This window comes from Poecilia reticulata, chromosome 3 (assembly GCF_904066995.2).
Source record: "Poecilia reticulata chromosome 3, P_reticulata-male-v2, whole genome shotgun sequence".
Lineage (NCBI taxonomy): Eukaryota > Metazoa > Chordata > Actinopteri > Cyprinodontiformes > Poeciliidae > Poecilia > Poecilia reticulata.
Window position 1 is genome coordinate 13744283 of NC_088832.1, and position 25277 is coordinate 13769559.

At 36.8% G+C, this 25277-nt stretch overlaps 1 protein-coding gene across 4 annotated transcripts in view; it reads left to right on the forward strand.

Moving 5' to 3' along the window:
* LOC103461982 (protein diaphanous homolog 3) overlaps positions 1-25277 on the forward strand; it is a 163367-nt gene that overhangs the window by 46639 nt on the left and 91451 nt on the right. For all 4 annotated transcript variants that reach the window (XM_008404411.3, XM_081605120.1, XM_081605119.1 and 1 more), the window contains 3 exons: positions 15287-15382; positions 18687-18781; positions 23242-23343. In XM_008404411.3, coding sequence (XP_008402633.2) covers positions 15287-15382; positions 18687-18781; positions 23242-23343 — 293 coding nt within the window. The remainder of the gene's footprint in view (positions 1-15286; positions 15383-18686; positions 18782-23241; positions 23344-25277) is intronic.

Genomic DNA, 25277 nt, shown 5'->3' on the forward strand with positions numbered 1-25277 from the left:
TGGTTGTGGCACCCTCATTAAGTACAAAATGGGATTTAGGTAACGCATCTAAATTTAGATGCATTGCATTTATTAAGATTTTCTAAATTTACAATACACAATTTGTTTTTGATGTATGACCAACGTAAACCTATAACTTCTCAGTTTAGAACATCAGATTTGTTTGTACACTTGTAATTCCTAGTGGAAGTGCTTATGAGGTTTACTGCAATGTTTTAAACAATTCCATTAGTAGTGAGTAATATTTATAGTTTTTTTCAGTTTTTACTGAAACAATTGCTGTCTTAGAAAGTAAAATTTTAATTTGAATTAGTATGGTGAGATGTAGCAAAATTGTTCAATACGTCTGTAACTAATGATTTTCTCAGATTTATGCTCATCTCTATGGGTGCTGTTTATTTAAGGTATTTCAAATAATCAATGAACTGGTGCTTGTGCTTATATTTCTGTTAATCTATAAATCACAGTAAAAGGAATATTTTTGTGCCATGGATGAATTTGCCCTTTAATCGCTTTTTTATTGTAATAATACAGATCTTTTTCTTCTAGGTTGTTTTCTGTATTTGAAATCGTCAGCTGTGCCAATTATCGCCTGCACTTTAAATATTCCCACATCCATATCTCAGTTGATGTGTAGAATATAAAGCATTTTTTTCCTTTCATCACTTTCACTCATCAAAAGATGACTGAGTAATGAAGCTGTTGCTGAATCGTTTGAAAAAAGAACAGTGTGAGAGCTGCCCTTTCCTGGGGGCAGCTAATAAATAAGATCCAATTATACAGAACCCACAAAGATCACTTTTATTCTGTCAGGATACAAGAATGCTGGTGTAACCTAAACCAATTGCAAAGTTGCAATCCCAGAAAAAATACCCACAAATAGTAGTTATAATGGAAAGTGTTATGATTATGTCTTTCTTTTCAATTTTCTAGTTATTTTTCTTACCTATTACTTGCATGTAAATGTTTTAGGTACAGCCTAAAAGTAATATATGTTTCGTACTAACAATGTCCTTTCACTCTGAGAAAGAGTTTTCTAATTGATAGAAATGTGTGCGTTTTAAATAACCTAGTCACTCAAGCATGATCTATTAAAAAGAAGTGACAGAAACTGTTTTTCTCAATTCAAACTTTTGTGGATAAAGCTGCATTGGGTTAAAAAATAATTTGCTTGTTAAAAAACTTTTACCCTACTTTTCTTACCTTATTCTTTTTAGGTGTATTTTTAAAGACACAAAAATCAAAGTTGAGGAACACAATTCTAACAAGCTAAGATTAGCTGGTTAATTAGACTGGCCATCTGTTTGGGCAGCAAGCCGACACTATGCTGTTTAGCAGACACGCCGCTCATAATTGACAACTGTAGCTTCAAACAGCATTACCTTATTCAGAGAGCTGGTAATACTCCTTTATCTTCTATAGCTGTTTCTTGTGAAAGGAAGTGTATACAAATAGCTGAATTTGTCTTCTAAACAGAGTGGCACAGCTTAAAAAATACATTAAAATATATTATTGAGTGTTGCCATAGCTATCCTCACCTTTCTCTTTCTTGTGTATCAAGATGTCCCGATCAATTCATGAGCTTTAACATCACGATCACGAAGACCAATATGATATGTGAGAATAAAAGACAGTGAAACTTAAGCTAACTCACTAAATAACTGATGACCAGAATTTTAGTGCATGGAAACAACATAGCTGAACCCTCAAACAGTATGAAAAACCAGCACAAATCGCACCTTGTGATAAAAATGCAGCACAGCCATTTTTTGTTAGAGTTCTGAATGTCCTTTCATTTAATTTTCAAAAAGATTTACAGCAAACATATCCCCAGTGGCAGGTTCTTGCACCAACACATTATTAGTATGACAGGATTACATCTCAGACTTGACCTGAAAAAAAAAAAAAAGTATCAAAGTTATAAGGCTTCACCTCAACAGTGGATTTAGAAATAAACCAATCAACAAAATCTACTACGAAAGTTATTTTTATTTACGCAACATACATCTGGCTACTTACTAATACAGATTAAATATCCACAATGATGTGTTGATGAGGGAATTTAATCTGGGTGAAGTCATTAGCTGTTTATCATACCTGCTCTCCATGAATATTGCCTTCAGTAACTTCAAAGAGAAAGTGATCTTCAAATAAAAGCATAATAAAACTAAAGTAAACTTCCTGTCAGCCAGTGCAAGTGTGTGGTTAGTGAGATAGTTCTTGGTGCCCCAAACACAGACATCAAGGGTTATGCAGTATAAACGCTGGTTATCTTTGTGTTTCCTCCATGATGCTGTGTGTGCAGAAGACAGGACAGAAGATAAAACAGCAGCAGTAAAGTAGCATTGCTATTCCTGTGCATTTGGTGTTTTCACTGGGTGAAATGTAGCACAAGTGGCATTAGAAAGAAATCACAGCACATTGGATTTATGTGGTGAGAGATGTAGAGGCTCAAAGAAGAGGCCCTTCTATTGTTTGCCTCCCATTTATAGATCAGTAATTAGATAAACCTGTTCCATGTACAAATATGGCATTAGTTTTATCCTCGCAAACATTGTAATCTTGAATGTGTAATCTTATTGAGCTCACTGCTCTTGCTTGCTATGTTTATTTTTGTATTACAGGGTTTATTACTTATTGAGGTTATGTTTATTAATGGGCTGGAAAGTAATTGAAAGTCGATCCATCCATCCATCCATCCATTTTCTTCCGCTTATCCGGGGTCGGGTCGCGGGGGCAGCAGCTTCAGAAGGGAGGCCCAGACTTCCCTCTCCCCAGCCACTTCTTCCAGCTCCTCCGGGGGAATCCCAAGGCGTTCCCAGGCCAGCCGAGAGACGTAATCCCTCCAGCGTGTCCTGGGTCTTCCCCGAGGCCTCCTCCCGGTGGGACGTGCCCGGAACACCTCACCAGGGAGGCGTCCAGGAGGCATCCTTACCAGATGCCCGAGCCACCTCAACTGGCTCCTCTCGACGTGGAGGAGCAGCGGCTCTACTCTGAGTCCCTCCCGGATGACCGAGCTTCTCACCCTATCTCTAAGGGAGAGCCCAGCCACCCTGCGGAGGAAACCCATTTCGGCCGCTTGTACCCGTGATCTCGTTCTTTCGGTCTTTGAAATGAGTTGGTGTTAATTATACATCACCATTTAAAAGATTAAATGCTTGGAGTTGGGAAAGTTGCCAAACATCGTTACCCTCATTCTGTAGGGGAAAAAGAAATCAGGTGTTTAAACAAAGGAGCTTTAAGAGTTTTTGTCTTTTCATGTAGTTTCTAGATATCATTTCCTGTATGTTATTAATGCTTCGCTCTGAAGATCAATGTATCCTGTTAAAGAGAAAGTTGGGTAACGACAAGTTTGTTGCTCACTACTGGCACGCTGTAAGAGATAATTAGACAGCCCATTTCCATATAAATATAATGACCTAGGAAGATGGCGTGTTTGTGTGGGCTCTGCCAGTCTGCACAATGCATATTTGTAGAATACTTGATGGAAGAGGTGGTGTGTGTGCGCGCGTGTGGGTGTGTATGAGAGGTTAAGCTCGTATGGGTTGTTTTGGGAAGTGAAGGCTCCCAGGTGGAGTTAAAGTCCGCGGTCAGAGCTGACAGCTTGGTGTGACTTGTCAAACTATGTGACACATTAAAGAGCCATGATCATTCAAATCTGTGCTTCAGTGCTTTCAACCTTAACTACAATAACCCTCAGAATACATCCAAATTGGACCCACTTAACATATCCACTTAACATATCCGTGGTGGATAATATGTCTCTCAAAGGTGGGGAAATTTCTCAGAAATTCAGGAGCTTTTGTCGTCTGCTGTGTGCAGAACTTGATAAGCTTTTGAATTACAATGAGACAAAAGCAGCCGAGAAGAGGTTGGTGGACACCGTCGTAGGAATTATGGCGGATTGAACATCAGAGAAGGTGGGGATGAAATGACAAGAATAAAGTGGTAGTAGGTGGCCTTGTTTAAACTAAATGTCTCCAAGTAGCTTTAGAAAGTGAAGTTATTACATTCTCATTTACCCTCAATTTGTCTTAAGTGCAAAACCTAAATCACCTCATTACATTTCTCGTTTCTGCTGGATTTTCTTCAAGTAAAATGTAACGTATATGTTGACACAGGAGGACTTTGAAATGTGGTCAGATTACTGAGGTTAGGAGATAGAATTAGCCTCTAAAAGGACGTAAGACTGCAAATGCAGTTTGTTATGAAACACTCAGTGTATCTGAGGATAGCAGCAGGATGTCTGTCTCACGCTGTCTTGCAGTTAGTATTTCTCTCTACGGGTACATATCGGCTCTGATCAAATGGACTTTCTCTCCTGCAAGTCTGTCTTTTTCTTTCTTCTTTGCTGTTTTTTTTTTTATTTTTACCCTCCCACCCCCCTTCCGCTCACTTCATGCTTTTTCCTTTGACATTTTGAAAAGCACCATTAGTTCTATAATGAGTTTTTGTGTGTGGCTTCAGAAAATCTGTGCCATTATGACACATATCATCAAATGCAAAAATCATTAAAGGCTTTTCTTGTCACTGCTGAAAAGGGAAGGTCTGATCACATAATGCACACATTGCAAACATGGCAGTCTTTAAATGATGTCCATCCCATTATATTCTTGTTCAGCATATATTAAAATATGTACATAACACAACTATGCCAAATTGCTTTTATGTTGCTTTGACAGCACTTCAGTGGGCCTTACACACCAATTACCTGCACCTCTTAACATTGTCTTGAAATGCTTGAAAATGTCACCAGTTTTGCCTCAAACACTCATAGTCCTCACAAGCCTTTTGCTCCCAGTTTTATTTTTCCCCCCATGTTGTTAACCTTGTCATGCTTTTCCCCCCTATTTTTTCCTCTTTTTTTTATTTTTTATTTTTATTCCTATATTTTCTTTTTCTTGTTCTGCCTCAGTGTTTCAGGCATCAGCACTTCAATTTTATCCCGCTTTGTTTTTCCTGTGTCCTCGTATCACTAAGGTAATGGGTGGGCTCGTTAAAAACATATTTGCCTTTGCGACTTTATATTTTACTGTGATTTTTCATGTGCAGTGCAGGTTTGTGTACGCAGTGTGGGAGGGGGTGTTAAAGGGGTGGGCGTCGACATGTTTGTTGGAGCATGAGGAGAGAAGGGGGGGGAAGAAGAACAAATTACTTCAGTGATGAATGATTTAGGCTGTCATCAGTCCACTGAATGACTTGGGAAATGTTAGGGTGGGCTTAACAACTGTTAAGATCACACTCGTGCTGTCGCTGTGAAAAGAAATTGAGATAACAATGCTTCAAACCTGATATGACAGCTGTCTGAAAATACTCATTTAGCTTACAGACATACACAAACATATTAAGGGGGCAATGGTGCATCTTCAGGAGTCCTATAGAGGGCACTATTCCGCTGAGAATAAAACTCCTGGTGAAATTCATACCCACAGGCCAATACACTCTGATTAACAAGCTTCTAATCAGTCATGAATCTTATTGTGTCAGTGAACTTCAGTCAAGATTTGCAAATGTATTTTGTAAAAGAGTATACTTACTTGTTCTCTCTGTGGGATAGATTTTTTTTTCTCTTTATAAAAAAACAAAAAAATGACTGTGATGTTGTAGATGTTAGTGCTGACACACAAGTACTTTTAGTGATCTTGGTGCAGCAGGAATAGATGGAGAGAGCAGGGGGAGAAAAAAAAAGCCTAATGAAGTCTGTTAATTTGCTGCTATCAGAATGAAAGTCTCAGACTAATTATGGCCCTGGGTCATCTAGTCTTGATCACAGGGAGAGGTGGCCCTGCATGGTTCACTTTGATTAGCTCACTCACAACACAGCTCCTTCACTTCATTACTCTGATCTCCCTCGCTGTCTCACTTTCGCTGGTGCTAGCACAGCCAATGGGGGAGGGTGCTCCATGTGCAAATAAGACAATCGTAGCCGTTCTCGCATGGCTGTGCGCACCAATGCCAAGCTGTGATAAGGCAGCGAGAAGACGTTAGGGCAGGTATGTAGAGCTCAAATAACACGTGGACGTCCGTTTGATGTCTCCTGTGCTTTCTTGTACTTCCTGTCAGACTGACTGAAGTTCAGGGCTTAGTGGAATTTGAACCATACAGCGAGTCAACAGTCAAATTGTGCAGGCTGTCTGACTATTCTTCTCCACTCTGTTGACTGTAGACTTGACAGATTTGTCGGAGCGCTGGATTTGTTCACTTGCTGCAAGCAGCCCCCTTCTGTGCATCTGATGTCTAGTAGTGAATTTTGCTGCAGGCAACAGTGTGTGTGTTATATATATAAATATGTGTGTATTCCAGTTATAGCTCATTTTATGGGGAGCTAAATCTGCTCGCAGCTTAATTACAAAGAATATTCTAATTTGTGAGTGTATGTAAGTGTAATTTAAAAGTTAGTCTCAGGTCAATTTTGGTAAAGGTTTGGCTAGATGCGAGTCTGTCGGCATATCTCTAATGTCCTTTGAAGGTACTGATATGTGTCTAAGTATGTATGTGGGGGTTTGCTGATTCAATTGTGAGGCCTTATAAATTAACCCGGCGAGATAATTTATAAGCCCCCCTTAATTGTAGTGATTTAACCCTTACCTGCATGACTACCTTGATTGGTTATTAGAACCAACACAGTGATTAAATTAACCTTTGAAGACAGCTGCCCTCTCAGTCTTTCTTTGCTGTGTGCTTGTCTGCCTTTCTATCAGAGATGGTTGTGTCACGTGTCTAGCTATAGCAGCTTCAGCTAAATAAAAAATAAGACAGATCTAAAATAAAACTGAGGACCAGATATGCAAATATGCGTACACAATTTTGATCTCTTGCTTGCCAAAAAACCCCCCACATTTGACCGATTTGACACAAGTACTAATGCTGAAGACAGCAGTCGCTGGCTGCCGTTTGTTGCAGTGTTAATAGATGCAGATTGTCAATATTTAAACTAGGAGAATAATGATGTTGCAGCCTATTTATTACTTTTGAACTCACTTCACCTCCAAACAGTAGCTGTTATATTTTCTGTGCTATAAATGGGAAAGATACACCCATTATCTTATAAATTTGCCAATTGCAAAGCCAAATCATAAAATGACATTTGAAGTGGAAAAGTGGAGCTTGCTAGAACCAGATTAGTAAAGGAATCCATAATTGCAGACTATACGATATGTTAAGTCAGTACTAAAACAAAGGGGAGTGGGATAAGATAGAGTATTAAAAAATATATATATTTATTGTATGTATACAATATTTCAAACAAAATGCAATGTGATACAGTTGTGTTTTATTTAGAACAGAAAAAAAAAACACAAAAAAATTGACCTGTTGGAAACTTCTGAGGCATAAAGCCACAGCTTTCACACCCCTTACTTGCTACTCATGTGCACCACTACTGCAGCATTTATGCAACTACTGCTCAAAATCTACAGCGATGAACCAATAATAGGATTACTTAATTTCATGTAGCACTATCATGGTGCTTTGTCTGCACTGATGAAGCTTAACTTGCCTCGGGATGCTGAGCGCTAAATACACACGAGCTGTTCAGAAGCGGAGCACTTTGTTGCTTCAAAGAAGTGAGGAGTCTCTATAGATTCTTCAATCTCCTTAATTTTCTCACATGTAGAGCAAGGAAGCAGTGTGACAGAAGCTTAAAAGTGATTGGTGAAGCTTTTTTAAATACATATCGATGCATCTCTCTTTTGACGCTGAAGTAATTCCATACTGTTAAAGCTGTCTTCTTAGTAAGCAAGAGAAAAGTATTCAGCCAACTAACTAACTAATAACTGGCAGGACAGGGATAGAACCACTTTAGTCTCGGTGCTTCATACGTCCAGAGAAAACTCCCTCTGGCACTTCTCTGGCATTTCATTGGACATGTAAAGTTTTTGTGAAACCTTCTTTTACCTTGATGCCGATAACCAATCAATACCTTTTTGGGAGAATTTAAAAATCAGGTGTCAACGTTTTGGACTTAGTTTTTATCAGGACATTTGAAGATACCACCATGTCACCTTAACCCTTTGAATCAGTATGAACCAGTTATTTTTGATATCCAGTGGATTGTCTTATCCTGTGGTACTTTTTATATACACTTTACTATATTGACTAAATTTTCTGTTTATTTTTTTTTCTTCAAATGTACTCCAGAAATGATTAGATAACTGTAAATTCTTCGAAATTTGACCATAATGGTTCTAGAAACAATTGAAGCCATTTAACTTGACCTTTTGTGGCAGTACGGATCTCAAAAAAAGACAAATGCAATTTAAGATGTTTTCTTTTTTTTGATGTCAAAATACAATGAAGTTAAAGTTCCTCATTTGGATACTTTCTTTTAATTTTAATTATAATTCCTTTTAATTTTTGTATATTAATGTTATTTGGAGATTGAGTACTTTCATACATACAGTCGATACATATTAAAAAACTAATATTTTAGTTGTACGCTTGCAATTCCTTGCAAAGGCTTTTTTTTAAATCTCAGGTGGAATTGCAGTCTTCAAGGCCATTGTGTATTTGTTTGCCGATACTGAAAATAGTTGACCTCACATAACTGGCCATGGTTCTTCATTGCAAAATCAGTGACTTTGTTCCTAGATGAAAAATATTTTTGAAAGTTGCTCAATTCTAGGTTTTCACAGTATTGCGATTTCAACCTTGATACGACTCTTCTGAGAAATGCAATACTTGATGCCATTTTCAGTGCTACAGGGAGAAAAATGTGAAATAAAGCACTGAGATATACTAAATGAGAGCTTATTCAGACTTGGTAGCATATACCATTCTTTTTGGCATTTCTGTCACTTGATTAGTTACTTTCTGTAGTGAAAATGATGGTGAGAGACCAAGTACAGTTTGATTTCAGGGAACACCAGAGCAGTATTAAAAGGGCTCCTCTTTGGTAAATCAGGTCTCGCTCATTACAGGGGTAGACATGTAAATTATCTAATTTGCAGGGAGATGGCATGAGACCCCAGAACACATGATTTTTACCCATTATGAGCTGAGCAATAGTGTTAGAATATAATAAAAAAATAGCCTTTCTTGTTTCACAGAGGTGAAATTTAGGTGTTAAGTTCACAGAAAAGATAAAAAAATGTTGTGTGTGTGTGTATATATATATATATATATATATATATATATATATATATATATATATATATATATATATATAAATTGCTAGAGCAACAGACTTATTGATGCATAAAATTGATGCATCCATTATCTAAATCTGCTTGTCCTTGTAGGGTAATGATGGGCTGGACACATTCCCAGTCCAACATTAACTATAAAATAGTCAGTTTGTGTAGTTTTATATATTTGTGATTTTAAGCAGAAAGTCACTTACGGTAAAAGGATTCTCAATTTAAATTCTTTACCTTAATCAATTCTTTACCTTTTCTTTATCTATGCAAAGTATACTAGCATGATGGTCGTTCAGTGATACCTAAATTTGATTTTCTGTGTGTGTGTGTGTGTGTGTGTGTGTGTGTGTGTGTGTCTGGGTGTATGTGTCAAAACCAGGCCAGTTCCAGTAAGGCGCTTCCTCTGATTAGAAATCCGCAGTGATAAGATGAAGTGGTAGTGTGAGTGGAAAGGGCCGAGGACAAGGGGAGGAAGGTGTGCGTATTTGCGCGCGCGCGTATGCTGGGGTGGGGGATGGTCGGGGGGGTTGAATTTGAGGTGTTACTCGCTTGTCTCTGAGGCCTGTCTGTCATGTACAGCATCAGTCATGCTCTTTCACAGCAGTTTTATTTCATCCACCACTCCCTTTAGTGCTTTGATGGCAGAATTCACTGATACTGCCTTGTGGGAAGGACGGCTGTTTGGGAAGCGGGTGTGTGTGCTGTGTTACACGTTGTCAAGTGCCTTTAAACTGTGACAGAGATAAAAATCAAAACCAAACAGCAATATTACCACAAGTGAGAAGTCTAGATAACTTTTTTTAAAGAAAAAATAAATAAATAAATCCAACGTTGAATCCCCAGCTGATCTAGCCACTAAACATTCCTTTGTTTTTCCTAAGAAAATTTTAGATCTTCTCCTTTCTTGTTTAACTATCAATGTTTTTGACGGGAACATTTCTAAACATGCTTAGTTTGATTTTGTGGGGATGCACAGTTGGTGGATTATTTTAATGTTTTCCACTGTGGGAGTAGATCATTTACTGTTCCTTAACTGAAGCGCTGTAAGTGACTGAAGTCTTTATGTTCTTTAAAATTTGTACTCATTCTAATCCCTGAGCTGACATTAATCACAGGAGTGGGCATAACCTAACTTGGGGCGTGACCTAAAATATTTTAAGAAGTTCTGAATGCTGATGCAGCAGTAATAGACCGATTTAGATGCATTATGTTAGTGTTGTGTCTCTAACAGACAGCTTTAGTCAAACAGCAGGCTGATTCCTGCTTGCTGATTCTAATTGGTTTTAGTCACAGACTCAAGAACCTTCCTTTCATGGAAAGGAATGCACATCCATCATTGCTTCTCTCTACCTTTTATATCTTTCCTGTAAGTGCTGCACCTTTCCGGCTTTTGCCAAATGTCTTTTGTGACAGACTCCCCACTGCTCAGCTCTCACAAGTGTATCCTTATCTTCCCATACTTCCTGGGTGATGGCGCAATCTGATAATCACAACTATCTGCACTCTCTTTGATTGATTAACCAGTGACCTTCGACCTCCAGCAGGACACGTTAATTGGCTGATGTATAATGAGTGGATTTCCCTGAAGAGGACCCGTTCTCGAGCCAGGGAGGTTGGGGGGTGTTGTTGGAAAGGGGCAATCTAATTAGGCAATTTAACTGATAACAACTGGGGTGATGTGGACTGAGTGCATGTGGGTGATGCGATTTGTATCTTGTCAGTGTCTCTTAAACCATAGAGATGGATGTAGCAGAGTTCCACATTTTGTCACATCACTTCCACTAATTCCAATACCTTTTTCTGTGAATGTATCTTGCAGGCCAAAACAAAAGGGGCATAGTTGTGACGACGAGAAAAAAAATTACGTTTTCAGATCCCACTTGAAGTTCATAACTTTGCATAGACTAGATTTTAGTCTATGCAAAGAGGCATAGACTAAAATCTATGCCTCTTTGCAAATTAGCTGAGGCTTCAACAGACTGGATAAAGTCTGAACAGCAACTTTCAAGGCTTGCATCATATTCTCAATTTGATATGAGTTTTTACTGCACCTCTCTAAACTCTTGTATTGTATTTCTGACTGTGTTATCTTGCACTAAGGTGAACCTATACCTAAGTTTCTAAATGCTTTTCTTCTCTGTTAAGAATTATTTATAGGATTATGTTACTTGGAAGAAAATAAATCAATTTAGGTCTCTCCTGACCAGCGTGTCCTCTTCCATAAATTTGCTGGTTTCCCTTCATAGCCTCTTGTAAACATCATAAACATGACCTCTCTATTTAACAATAGCTTTCTTCCATGGAACTCCATTCCATAGAAGCCACATTTATATGGCACACAACTGATAGTTATTCTATCCTCAGATTGTCCAACCCTAGCTGTGAGTTTCTACATCTCCTCCAGACTATTATTGACTATTGATGGTTTATTCTCTGCACTTCCAGCCTGATTTGCATCTGGTTCCTCTACTGTTCCAAACATTTTTTTCTATTAAGCAGTGTTTGACTCAACATTTACAGTATTGTTTTATAATCTAAACAATCTTTAAACTTCTTCAAAGTTTGTGACCTGACTGGTGTGTTCCAGCTGTAGTGTACAATATGAAATCTCTATACCTTTTACAAAACACTGTTGCATATGAACTGCTTAAGTGACTTCTGAAGGCAATTGCTTGATCTGAAATTTTGTTAGGGGTATTTGAGTAAAAGGGGAATTCCACACAACTTTGTGTTGGTCTGTCATGTAAAATCACAATAAAATACAATGGAATTTGCATTTCTGACTAATGTAAATGTTTGAGTTCTGCATACAAACAACTGTATATCTATGAGGGATATGAGAGAGATTAAAAGTACATTTCAGAAATATTTGTTGTGTGCAATGTTAGATGAGGTTTCACCAGGCTTCAAGTTTTAAAAATCAGACTGATACAGCATCTTAAATACATCTATCTACATACTGCATTAAAAAGCTCAATAGCACCAAATACAAGATTACATTTCTCTGAGTGAATAATTTAGTTCTTCATGGATGTATTATTTAATTTAGGTTGTAAGTCTTAAAATTTTGTCATGATTCACTTTCATGTTTTTCATGTTTTCTTGAGCAAGAGCTGTCTTGCCATAAATTTATCAAGAGACTGAAAGGCAATTCAGCCTGCACCGTTGCATGTTAAGCGCACACAAGAACCAGGAATATGAGGGAAGTTATGATTGGTATCGTATAGAATGAACACGCAGTGTTTGCTTCCCTTCATGTCTCTTTAAAGACATGACGGGACCTGATGTATTGCAAAATAATTATTTAACCTTGCATACCAATATGCTTTTACCAATCGTTTTTTTTCTGTGATTAAGGTCAAGCTGCATAAATTGCTACATCAATAAAAACAGATGTTATTTAATCTTGTGGAGAACAGTTGTACCTCGAAACACAAATACTCATTTTGGTTTCATTGTAACAATGGGCTAATTTTTTTTTTTTTCTTTTAATGTTTGGGAGTAATTCTCTGCAGCTCAACAGACTTCTTAAATATTTTTTTTATATGTTTGACCAAGTCTTTCAGTAAACTTTGAAATATAAATGTTCAGTGCTGACCAAATACTAGTTGCCTTTATATATGTTTCAAGTGCAACTTTTGTAAGCATCTTTCTATTTCCTAATGTTTGCTGCAGTTCTGTTAATTGGCCCTCAGAAACTACTTTATTTCAAATTTATATGCCAAAGTAGTTATGTCCTTGCCGAAGTGTCTGTATTTCATGCTGCAATCTTATGATGCACTTTTGTCTCTTCATTCTTTTTCTTTCTGCTCTTTGCTTTGTACTGCACTTTTCCTTTTATTGCCCTGCTTCTACATCTCTCTTTTCTCGCTCACACAAAGATTGTGAGGAGAATGTAGTCACAGAGGAGCCACGTAAGTCTAAGTACCGGTAATCGCTCAGTGTGTGGTTCTGTTTGTTTTGTTTTTTTTGTGCATGGTGAGCTGTGCTGTAAGTGTGCATGTTTGTGCTCATGCTACTAGTCTCCATCTTGTGGGAGCTCCAAGTATCCCTCTTCACTTTTTAATTGGATACAGGATCCCTTAAAGGAGAACAAGACCTCATGGAACAGCAGGCATACCTTTTCCTGCGGATTAACCCCTGTGTTCCTAGACGCTGTTCCCCTCTTTTATATCCCGCTAGCCGCTCCTCTCTTCTCAGCACACACTCTTGATGATTACAGCACCAGACAATTACCCGACGTACTCCAAGGGTTGCACGTTTGGTTCTTTTAATCTGGTGTCTTAGGTAATTAAAAGCATCCAGGACTTACTCCTTGTAAGCGCGACTTAAGAGGGTATGTTTTTTTTTGTACTTGCTCAAATCTGAATCTGCACTTCCTGGTCAGTCGAGAAGTACTACTGCATTTAATTTAGCAATCATGTAAGAGCCCTCTCCTCTCAACAAAACATTCATAACCTATTTAACCCCAACAAATGCAGTAAGGAAATTCTCATATCCTATTAACTATTAAACAAATTGATGAAAATCAGTATAGCTCTGTCCAAAGTATTATTGAAACCTAGATTCCAGAGGTGTAAGTGGTAGCAGGCGAAGCAGTGGCAATGTTAGTTTATAAATCTCTGAACGGTTTAGCACCACAATACCTTAAAGATCTGTTATTACTGTACCAACCGTCTAGACCCCTCAGATCTTCTGGTTCTGGTCTGCTCTGCATCCCCAGAACCAGAACCAGACGAGGAGAAGCAGCATTCAGTTTCTATGCACCACAGATTTGGAACAAACTTCCAGAAAACTGTAAAACAGCTGAAACACTGGGTGCTTTTAAATCTCAACTTAAAACTCACCTGTTTAGAGTTGCTTATGGCTAAATTAGGGTTAGAGTGCCGGTTTTGATGTCTTCCATCTTTTTATGTCTTTAATGTTTTTAATTTCTTCTTCTTTCTTTTCGACGTTTTAATGATGTAATGCTTTTTTTTTTTAAATATTTTTATTTATTTTATTTTTTTTTAAATCTCTCTCTTTCTCACTGATTATTTCTGTTTTTATTTTAATTATGTAAAGCACTTTGAAATGCCTTGCTGCTGAAATGTGCTATACAAATAAAATTTGATTTGATTTTGATTTGACAAATCATACCCAGGGTCTACTATAAAAGGATGAAATCAAGGGTTACTTCATTTGATCAATGTCCTAAATGTATATCAAAAAATAAATTGGGTACTAATCTTACGCTGGCGTAAGGATAGACCTCTACTTTGTCCTACGACTTTTTCACAGTAGAGTCCAGATTAAACCTTTGAGTTGTGCTGTAGAAGTTTTTATGTACCACTCTGGCTTTTCCTTTTACAAAGCTCTTCCTTTAGGAAACATTAAGTTAACTCTAAAATTAAATAAACGTTTCATTGATAGAAAGATTAACTCATTGTTGAAGTGAAGGTAGACTGGTATCAAAGGTTAAAGTCAGATGAGCTATATTGAAACGTATGCGAGTCTCAGTTTAGGCCAGACTTGTGTTTTCATACCAATATATCTGGTACAGGCATGTCGGTTCGATACGCTTCTGTACCAAATGAATACAACTTATGCAAAATGGCATGGCAGGACACTGCTATGCCTGGATGGCAAAGGAATCTATCCAGTCGTTCAGTTTTACGTCAATTTAATACCAGCAGTGCCCAGTCCTATTGACAGGTTAGATTAGATGACATTGAGTTGTTTACTTGTTTTGATTTTATTGTTGTCTGTCTCGTGTCCTGGTAAAAACAGATGTAAATCCACCCTCCTTGCTCCTAGTAATTAAAACAGTTTTAACAATACAATCTAACTTAAATGTGACCCTTTTATATCTCACCACCGTTTATTTTAGTACCTTGCCATATCAATGTTATTCCATCATATTCCCTAATACATCTTCCTCATGACTCTTAAAAGGTAACCTTTTTTTATGTAGCCTTGGAAATAAAAAAGAAAAGTCTGTTTCAAGAGGTGATATTCTCATCTGCATCTTGATACATTTTTCTTTGTATATTCTGGTCTTTGTGGATCTAGACAATACCAACCAGGATACCCTCTAGTGTCAACTTATTTTCCTACTGCACATCCATATTTTTGCTTTTAGTAACATTTTTGTATTTTTTCTCCATCAGCTAAAAAAGAGGAAGAGGATCTTGAGGAAAAGAAATCCATAAAGAAGAGGATTAAAGAGCTCAAGGTGCTCGATCCCAAGATTGCACAAAATCTCTGTAAGTATCCTTTTCCTTTCAGGCCACTTCTCCCTTGATTTACATTTATAGGAGCCTTCAAAACTTCAAGTGTAGCAGGCCTTTTGGATGCTCTTATCGCTCTTGTGATTCTTGTACTTTTGAATTTTTCTGTAATTTTAAATAACTTAGCAGAGAATGGGTTAGTCAATCATTTATTCAGGTTTAGAATATAAAATAAAGCGCGAGAAAAGCGAAGGTGCACTAAGCACTTAACTGATACAAGCTTAAGCAAGTGTCACAACTTGTACATGCTCCTCAAATGCATATAAAAGTGCTTTAGTTCTTGATTTTGTGCAGTTCTTCATGTTGAAGAGATTTTTTGAGTTTTTGTCACTTTTTGTGTATTGGTCACTTGAGTGCAAATCTGCATATTTATGCAAGTTCTAAAACAAAGGTACAGTATATCTGCCTAAAAATGTTTAGTAAACACACACAGGTTTCAGTTTTCCCTCCCAACTGCAATCTTTTAAATGCATTTGAAACTATTATAGGTATGTACTCAGAAGACAAAGCAGAAGAAATTTTACTGCTGCAGATGATCACTGAAATCAACCCTTGATCCTCTCCAATTTTCCCACTTGAATCTGAATGACGCAACAAATAGAGAATCTGAAGCGACATATTGAATATGATCTTTTTTTACATATTTCATATAAAAACCGTTTTACCAAAGAGATCCTTTAACCAGTCTTTATCAGTTTTTACTGGTGTATTTTTTCAAACGGCACCTGGAGTAGTAAGGTTTAATATCACTTCTATACAGATGTTATTGTCTCTAAAATGGCTAGAGTTGCTCAACACAGTTTACATTAAATACAGGTGATTAGGTCTTTGTCTAAAGACTGCATGCTAAGAAACTCTTCAACTAGGTACTGTTAGAGTTAGGAGAAATTCTTACTTCTACATTGCTGCAAAGAACTGTTTTGTAAAAGAAATAAGGTATAACAAAATGCCATCTACTTCAGTATTATAATGCTGGCAAGAGCGTATTAAAAATGACTCCCGGTCAATTAGCTCTTTCATCATTTAGTATTCCCATTTCCTACCCACACATTTTTTTTCATTGATTCCTTAATTTACTTTATTCTTCTAAATACACCATGTTGTATTTAGAAGTATTGTGTATGAATTTATTTCTCTTGGTGCTGAAGGATTGCGAATAAATTTTGTTAATAACTAACCATAACCATAATCTAAATAACCATAAAAATGATTAATTCTGTAATTTTGTGTAAGATTTCATTTAAATGCTGATTATTTTCTCAAGATTTTATGCTATGCCCATATTTCTATGGTTCAGATCGCCAATGGGAGCCATCTGACTCTGTCAAAGAGAATTTGAGTGAATTATCAATGATAAGTAAATAAATAGTAGATTATCAATAATTAAGCTAATAACTAAGTTATTAGTTTTCAAAGTAGCTATGAAATATCCAAGAAAAGATAACCAACATTGCAAAACAACAAAAAAAATTACAGAAGGGGCAAAATGTCCACCAATCCACTGCGGCAAGTTGATGTCATCTTTCATCATATAAACACCTCATTAACTTCAGAAGGTTTTTTTTGTTGTTTTTGGCAATCACATCCTCTTTTACTGATTTTGAAGTATTTGCAGTAGTCTAGCTGCAGGTCAGGTAGGTTGTGCTCCCCTGTGAGTCGGTTGTGAAAAATTAACACTTCCTCTGTTCAAATTGTGAACCCACTTTCAGCTTCCTTGGATATAAATTTACTCGTATTTGGCCAGTAATCGGTGCTAATTTCCCCTTCTGGTTGGGAAGTATAACATAATTCAAACAAAACACAAATCCATTTCAAATGTCCAAAGAAGAAATCTGCATCCTGAATCTGATGTCCTTTTGATGACCATTTAATAATAAACTCACTAAATTGTCCACAGGAACAGATGCTCTTAGCAGGGGTGCCCAAACTTTTGCCTTTTTTCTTATGCCTTTGCTTGTTGCCATAGCAGTTATTACAAGGCGGCACTTAATGTGAACCTGGCTGTTGATACTTATGACTCTTCTCTTCACACAAAGCTAATTAACAATGTTAAGGAGCCATTAAGGGAGGGAAAAAAATGCTGTGGCGCATGATTCCATAGATTTGTCTCCTTTTTCTTTCTCTATTTTCTCTCTTTCTGTGTCCCTCCATCCTAACTGTCTCTCTCTCTCGCTTTCTCTTTCTCTCACTTTCTCACACGCATATGCATTTGCACATGTATGCTTGGCCCTAAAATGATCGTTTAAAAGCACCCGGCATTAATGAGGATCCTGCTGATCTCTTAAGCACTCTCGAATCTTTGCACCTCATTGGCTTATATGGAGGGGAGCTGTGACCTTTGTTTCATGTATTAAAAGAAAATGGGACTAATCAGCCCAGTAACAGTGATAAATCATGCAGTAGAAATTATAGAGCAGAAAAGAGAAGGGGAAAAAAAAAACGGGGAGAGTGGGCCGGTTTACAGTATGTTTTTCACCAGAGTAGGCAAAGGGTTTAAAAGGCTTGACTGAAGTTGGTGATGAGTACGTGACTTAGTTTTTCTTTTTTATTGATTGAGTTGTGCCTCACTGTTGAGCTTTAGTTAATTTATCCCTAATGAATTGTAATTTTTTCCCCCCGCAAGTTCAAGCAGTAAAAATGACAGTAGTTAGAAAAATAAGATCGTAAACACATTTATCAAAACACTGAGCCGTTTTTTTGTAATTAAGAAGTAATATGTCAACTAGGAAACTGGGGATGGGGACCCTATGTTCAGATTCTTTATTGAAGTATCAGTATTGGCTCAGCTGTATGTCATTTGAAGTTAAATGTGTGAATTTATTTGCACTTCATCCAAATACAGATAAACTACCATCTTTGGGGTTTTTTTTGTATATTTTTTAAAAAGCTTAATCTGGATGAGGTATATGTTTTTTTTTATATATATAATTCTTAGAGCTAGAATAATTATTTATCCTGATATAAACCATTGCCCATCCCATTCCTTGTCACGCATTTAGTATTGAATATAGCCTAGACATTTTAAAATAGCTTTGTCTCATGGATGCATGCATTGATGTGGCTTTAATTGGATTTCTCTTTGCTTTCTACTTCATTTACTTAATGTGTTCTTTTAATGTGTGCTGGAGCTCTTTTGTTTCCTACTATTTCATTCTTTATTCTGTTTCTATTGTTTCATTTCATATGTTGTCTGAAACTTCTCTAATAATAAACAGTTGTGAATCATTCCAATATATACATAAAAATAATTTGTTTTCTTATTTTTTTTCTCCTTCTCTAGCGATCTTCTTGGGTTCCTACCGCATGCCTTATCAGGAAATACGTCGCATGATAGTGGAGGTGGATGAGGATCAGCTCACTGAACCCATGATCCAGGTAGGACAGGCTTTGCATAAAGTTGCAAAAATGTTTGAAGCCTCAGCTTTTTATGCATCATGAGTGCAAGAATTTGTTGACCCGCCTACAGTAAATCTGGTCATACTCAACTGTGAGATGGAAAGAATATTGGAAAATAACTCATCCGACAATATGCAACTACATACCAGAGGCTGGAATTGGATTTCTTGTGGTGCTCTTCTCCTACACAGCTACACAGGTTCATGCCCTAACTCCTGTCTGTTGTCTTCATTAGTTGTCAACCTTAAAACACAGTGCAGCTTGAGGCTAAAATATGGGATAGCTCAAAATATGAAGTACACCCTGATTGTTCTACCAGACAACTAGTCCGTAAATTAACTAATTGGGATTTTTTTTTTTTTTTTTTTTTACCATGGCTGATTAATATTATTCCTTATTTTGTTTACTATTTTACTTTGAAGGTAGTTTGGCTTTTGATAAGCCATTATGGTTAGGACTGAATAATTATATATATATATATATATAAGTATTTAGTCAGCCACCAATTGTTCAAGTTCTCCCACTTAAAAAGATGAGAGAGGCCTGTAATTTTCATCATAGATATATACCTCAACTATGAGACAAAAGTAGAAAAAAAAAATCCAGAAAATCACATTTTCTGATTTTTAAAGAATTTATTGGCACTATATGGTGGAAAATAAGTATTTGGTCAGCTACAAACAAGCAAGATTTCAGACTCTCACAGCCGTGTAACTTCTTCTGTAAGAGGCTCCTCTGTCCTCTACTTGTTACCTGTATTAATGGCACCTATTTGAACTCGTTATCAGTATAAAACACACCTGTCCACAACCTCAAACAGTCACACTCTAAACTTCACCATGGCCAAAACTAGAGAGTTGTCAAAGGACACCCGAAACAAAATTATAAACCTGCACCTAGATGGAAATACTGAATCTGCAATAGGTAAACAGCTTGGTGTAAAGAAATCAACTGTGGGATCAATTATTAGAAAATGGAACACATACAAGACCACTGATAATCTCGCTCGATCTGGGGCTCCACGCAAGATCACACCCCGTGGGGTCAAAATGATCACAAGAACTGTGAGCAAAAATCCAGAACCACATGGGGGAACCTAGTGAATGACCTGCAGAGAGCTGGGACCAAAGTAACAAAGGCTACCATCAGTAACACACTACGCCGCCAGGGACTCAAACCTGCAGTGCCAGACGTGTCCCCCTGCTTAAGCCAGTACATGTCAAGGCCCGTCTCAAGTTTGCTAGAGAGCATTTGGATGATCCAGAAGATGACTGGGAGAATACCATATGGTCAGATGAAACCAAAGTAGAACTTTTTGGTCAAAACTCTATTCGTCGTGTTTGGAGGAGAATGAATGCTGAGTTGCATCCAAAGAACACCATGACTACTGTGAAGCATGGGGGTGGAAACATCATGCTTTAGGGCTGTTTTTCTGCTAAGGGACCAGGACGACTAATCCGTGTAAAGGAAAGAATGAATGGGGCCATGTATCGTCACATTTTGAGTGAAAACCTCCTTCCATCAACAAGGGCATTGAAGGTGAAACGTGGTTGGGTCTTTCAGCAGGACGATGATCCCAAACACACCACCCGGGTAACGAAGGAGTGGCTTCGTAAGAAGCATTTCAAGGTCCTGGAGTGGCCTAGCCAGTCTCCAGATGTCAACCCCATAGAAAATCTGTGGAGGGAGTTGAAAGTCCGTGTTGTCCAGCGACAGCCCCAGAACATCACAGCTCTAGAGAAGATCTGCATGGAGGAATGGGCCAAAAATACCAACAACAGTGTGTGAGAACCTTGTGAAGACTTACAGAAAACATTTGATCTCTGTCATTACCAACAAAGGGTATATAACAAAGTATTGAGATGAACTTTTGTTATTGACCAAATACTTATTTTCCACCATATTTTGCAAATAAATTCTTTAAAAATCAGAAAATGTGATTTTCTGGATTTTTTTTTCTCCTTTTGTCTCTCATAGTTGAGGTACATCTATGATGAAAATTACAGGCCTCTCTCATCTTTTTAAGTGGGAGAACTTGCACAATTGGTGGCTGACTAAATACTTTTTTTCCCCACTGTACATATATATATATATATATATATATATATATATATATATATATATATTGATATAAATTTATATATTTACTGTTATATAAATAACAGTAAATGATCTCAAAATGCTTTGAATTTCTTTTAATAAAATTCTTGCTTAAGTTCCTGCTCAGAACCTAAAATTTATGTTTTAGCAGGAACAATCTAATTTATTTCTTTTATTTGAGCTCATGTTATGTATGCTGATTTGTATGCTGGAAAACCTTTTTGTAAGCTCTGCATTAAGATATGTTTCTTCTGAAGTTTTAGCAGGAGAAAAAAGTAATTCATTCAGAGTTCTGAATATCTGAATTATATGTTAAAAATTCTGCGTCCTCCACAGTGGCAGAGGGTTGCTTATATTTAGCTGTGAAACATGGCTTTTGCCCTGTTTGACTTTTCACCCAGAGGCTGTTTAAAATCTGTGGGATGTTGAAGCTGTTCTCTGGAATGTAGCTCAGTTTTGGACCAATCCAAAATATATTTTGTTTCTCAGTAAAATAGAATAAAGAGCATACATTAAGCATTATTTTAATATCATTTTTCATGGAATATCTAGTGCCACGTTATAATTTAGAACAAAATTATACAAGAAGCAAAAGAAAAATCTCAAAAGGTGCATAATGAAGCCCTGGCTGATTAAAAACCTATCTAAGCAAACATCTTTAAAAGTCCTGTCTCCTTTGTGCCACCAGTAAAAGTCTCTTACCTGATGATCTCAGCCTACAGGAAGAGATCTTGGACTCAGCAACTGAGTGCCTTGTGGGAGAGTCGAGCGCATTCTCGTTACTATGCTGTGTGCTTGACTGCCGGCTTGTGCGTTCGTCGAAAGTCACTGGCACATATTATTTTTGTTCACATAGATACTACTTAGTCGTTCACAGTGAGTGCATACATTCCCTCTCATGATGGTTTCACTCACAAGTTGAAACTTACGCATTATGTTTATGAGTTCAATGCTTAATGTGTATGGGTGAAATCCACATTCACAACTTTTGAAACTGATTAAACGCAGTGGTGATATAGAGATACTCCTCTGTTAGACAAAGCAGGTCTATTAATTGCCTTAAATGATGATAGACAAAGTAACAACTGAGGAATTTTTAGGTTTACAGAAAAAAATAAGCTTATGTCTCAAGGTGCTACTTGATTGCAGGTTGGCAGACTGAGTCTTTCTGGGTCAATTGGGTTTTTGGCTGGGACCAGGAAAAAGAATATAGGAACCATCAGAAAATGTTTTGCATTTCAGCAATTTGAGCAAAACAACACTGGAGCCTGAAAGAGCAGCAGTGCATACATTATTATCAAGTTAACAAATCTGTATATTAGGATTTACTTTTAAATAATTGTGTTTTTTTTATTACTAGTATATCCTGTTTATAGCCAAAAATGTATCACCACATTGGAAACTTATTTTATTATCCTTAAATTACCATGTGGAAAAAAAAAAAACATGGAATGGTAATTTTTACAAATGTTTTTTTTTTTTCTTTGTTTAATTGGATTTTATTTAATTTATGCAACTAAGAAAAGGTTGTTAATATAAGATAATTTAAAAATATATGGGATACATGAGAGGGAAAAATGACTAAGAACTCTGTGCAAAACAGATTAAAAGACAGTTTGCTGAATTAACTTTTTAATTGGGTTTTTGGCTGACTGTTTTTGTACCAAACACTGAGGTTAATGAATGCCTCTGAAGGTTTTAGATTGTGTTGCTGTCAAACGTGCAGACTGAGTGGAAACAAATAAAAACAAACCTCAGCTACAGAGGTACACATTGAATAATTCATTTGATCAATTAATAGTCATTAAGGCAATTTCAATTATGGCACATCAATAAAAGAACTTTTAATAATAGACGAGCCTTTATTTGCTTTGACTCCAGGCACCAGAACAATTTCTTTATGTAAGACTGTAAATGTTGGCTGCACATCAATAGTATTTATCAAAGGTGAACTGTAGCATATTTACAATAAGAATGCGTAAATAGCATTTTCTAGTCAAAACAGACAACGAACAATGCAATTGTGTTACTTAAACCAAAAGTACATTAATCATCTACACCCTGTTCTTTAGTAAAAGATTCTTCATTTGAATGGGAAGCTGAAAAATACACATTGCTCTTCAGCTTGACGGGTGGCATTCATTTTATTTTTAAAAAATTGAGATGACAATCCTCTACTTAGTGAAATGCTTTAAATTTGAAGCAAAGTTCAAATGTCAGAGCAATAATTAGTGTTTAACAAGACACCGAGTCCTTTTTTTACAGAATTTAATCATGTCTGGTATCATGTTTATTGCTGCTTTCATCCCTTTCATCTCTCTTTTTCACACTGTTTGCAGAACCTTGTAAAGCACCTCCCAGAGCAGGAACAGCTGAACGCTTTGGCCAAGTACAAAAACGAGTACTCTAATTTGTCAGAGCCTGAGCAGTTCGGGGTTGTGGTGAGTACACTCATGCACGCACACCCACATACACACAGAAAAAACTGTCAGCCCAACTCAGAGTAAATGGCCATTGCTTTAATAACATGCACAAGTAGAGCATACAATTTTTGCCTTTATAATATAAAGACAAAATGCAAAAAACCCAGGCATTATGTTACACTATAGTATTTTTGATGATTCAGAACCTTTACTCTTTTCTTTATCGCATAGTGCAAATTAAGTGTAGCATGCACAGAATAGTTCAACAGAACATAACCGGCTGCACAGATATAGCAACCGTGTTTGTTACTTCATTAATTTTATGGTAATCTAAACTTGTCTTGTATTTGCATTTCTTACTGTGTCTCTATGAAAACACTAATACACGCACAGGCACACACTGAGTGCTTTCATGTGATTAACATAATTCAGGGCTTTTTAAAATTGTATCATTTTAAGAGGTAGGAAGAGAGCCAGGACACCTGTGGACTAATTTATGCACATTAAAGAGCAGCACTTGCTACCCTATTATGTCTGCATCATTTTCTAAAGATGTTCCGAAGGAGGTTTATTCAGATTTATTCTTAAAGGGTGTTGTGAGCTTTGTGGGTTTTGTGTTTATAGCAACTTAGCTGGTGACAAAAAACATGTGACAATCTACTTTATTACCTTTGTTTGGGACTCAAATAGAAAAGATATTAGGTTGATTGACTGGAGGGAGGAGATGAAGTGGTTAGAACACCTTCTATTGTAAACCTTGCAAAATTGAACCAGGTAAATCCTGTTTTACTGAATATAAAGTGTCCGTGTAGGCCCAGTGCATGTTGTGGTTTCACCTTAAATAAAGCTTTATTAAAAAATAACAACATGCATTTTACAGTTTGTATTTTCAGTACATTTCCCCTCACACTTTAATTGAGGTCTCCTGCATGTTTCATTATGACTATTCAGAGTGGCACATTGTCAAAATTGCTCTGCAGAGTGCCATCTGAAACGTATATCTTTCTGCAGAAAGTTTAAAATTGTAAATAATAAAAAGTGCAACATGGTTTAGTGCCAAAAAAATCAACAATAGGTAAAACTCTTTCAATTTTCATTTCTTGCATCAAATTTCATGCATAATTTTGAGCTAGTGATACAGCAGACTCCTGCATAAAATTCAAGTGTTTCTCAATAAACTAGAATACCATCAAAAAAGTTATTTATTCCAGTACTTCAGTTCAGAAAGGGACACTTGTATATTATATTTATTCATACACAGTGGTATATTTCAAATATTTATTTGTGTAAATATTGACGACTCTGGTTCACAACCAAGGAAAAGCTAAAATTATTTTCTCAGTATAATGTGAGACGTATTCTAGAAATATAACAGAACGTGTATTCCCGGTATTAACCACTTTTCCACACAGTTCTAAGCTTTGCACTTCAAGGTTTTGAAGTTAATAAAGTTCCATTTATGAAATAATAATAATAATAAAACAAAAAACTCTTTGTTTACTGCTGAAAGAAGTTGGAATGAAAAAGAAAAAAAGACAAACATTACATATTTTTTCTTGATTGGAACGTCCTGAAGACATACTGGATTGTAACTTTAAATCCCAAATGTGTACCATTTAGTGATTCTGGTCTACTGTGTTCTCCTAATGTGTTCTCTCAGATATTGACAGTGCAGTTTTATACTCGAGCTTTTCTTAGAGAATATATAAAACTTGAATAAAGGGCTTATTATTCTACTTACAGCTGCTCTCCGTTCATCTCCATTGTGCTAAAAGATACACTTATCTTCATTTGGATTTATCATACCTCTACCTTATGGCTAATTTGTTAATAATTAGGCCCAGGAGCACAGAAAGGTGCTGGTCCGATGGGCCAGGTGGTAGCACTCTGAACATGTCCTCTAACCTGCAGGGCGCACAACAAATAAATGAGCTGTAGTCTGTGCCTGGAAG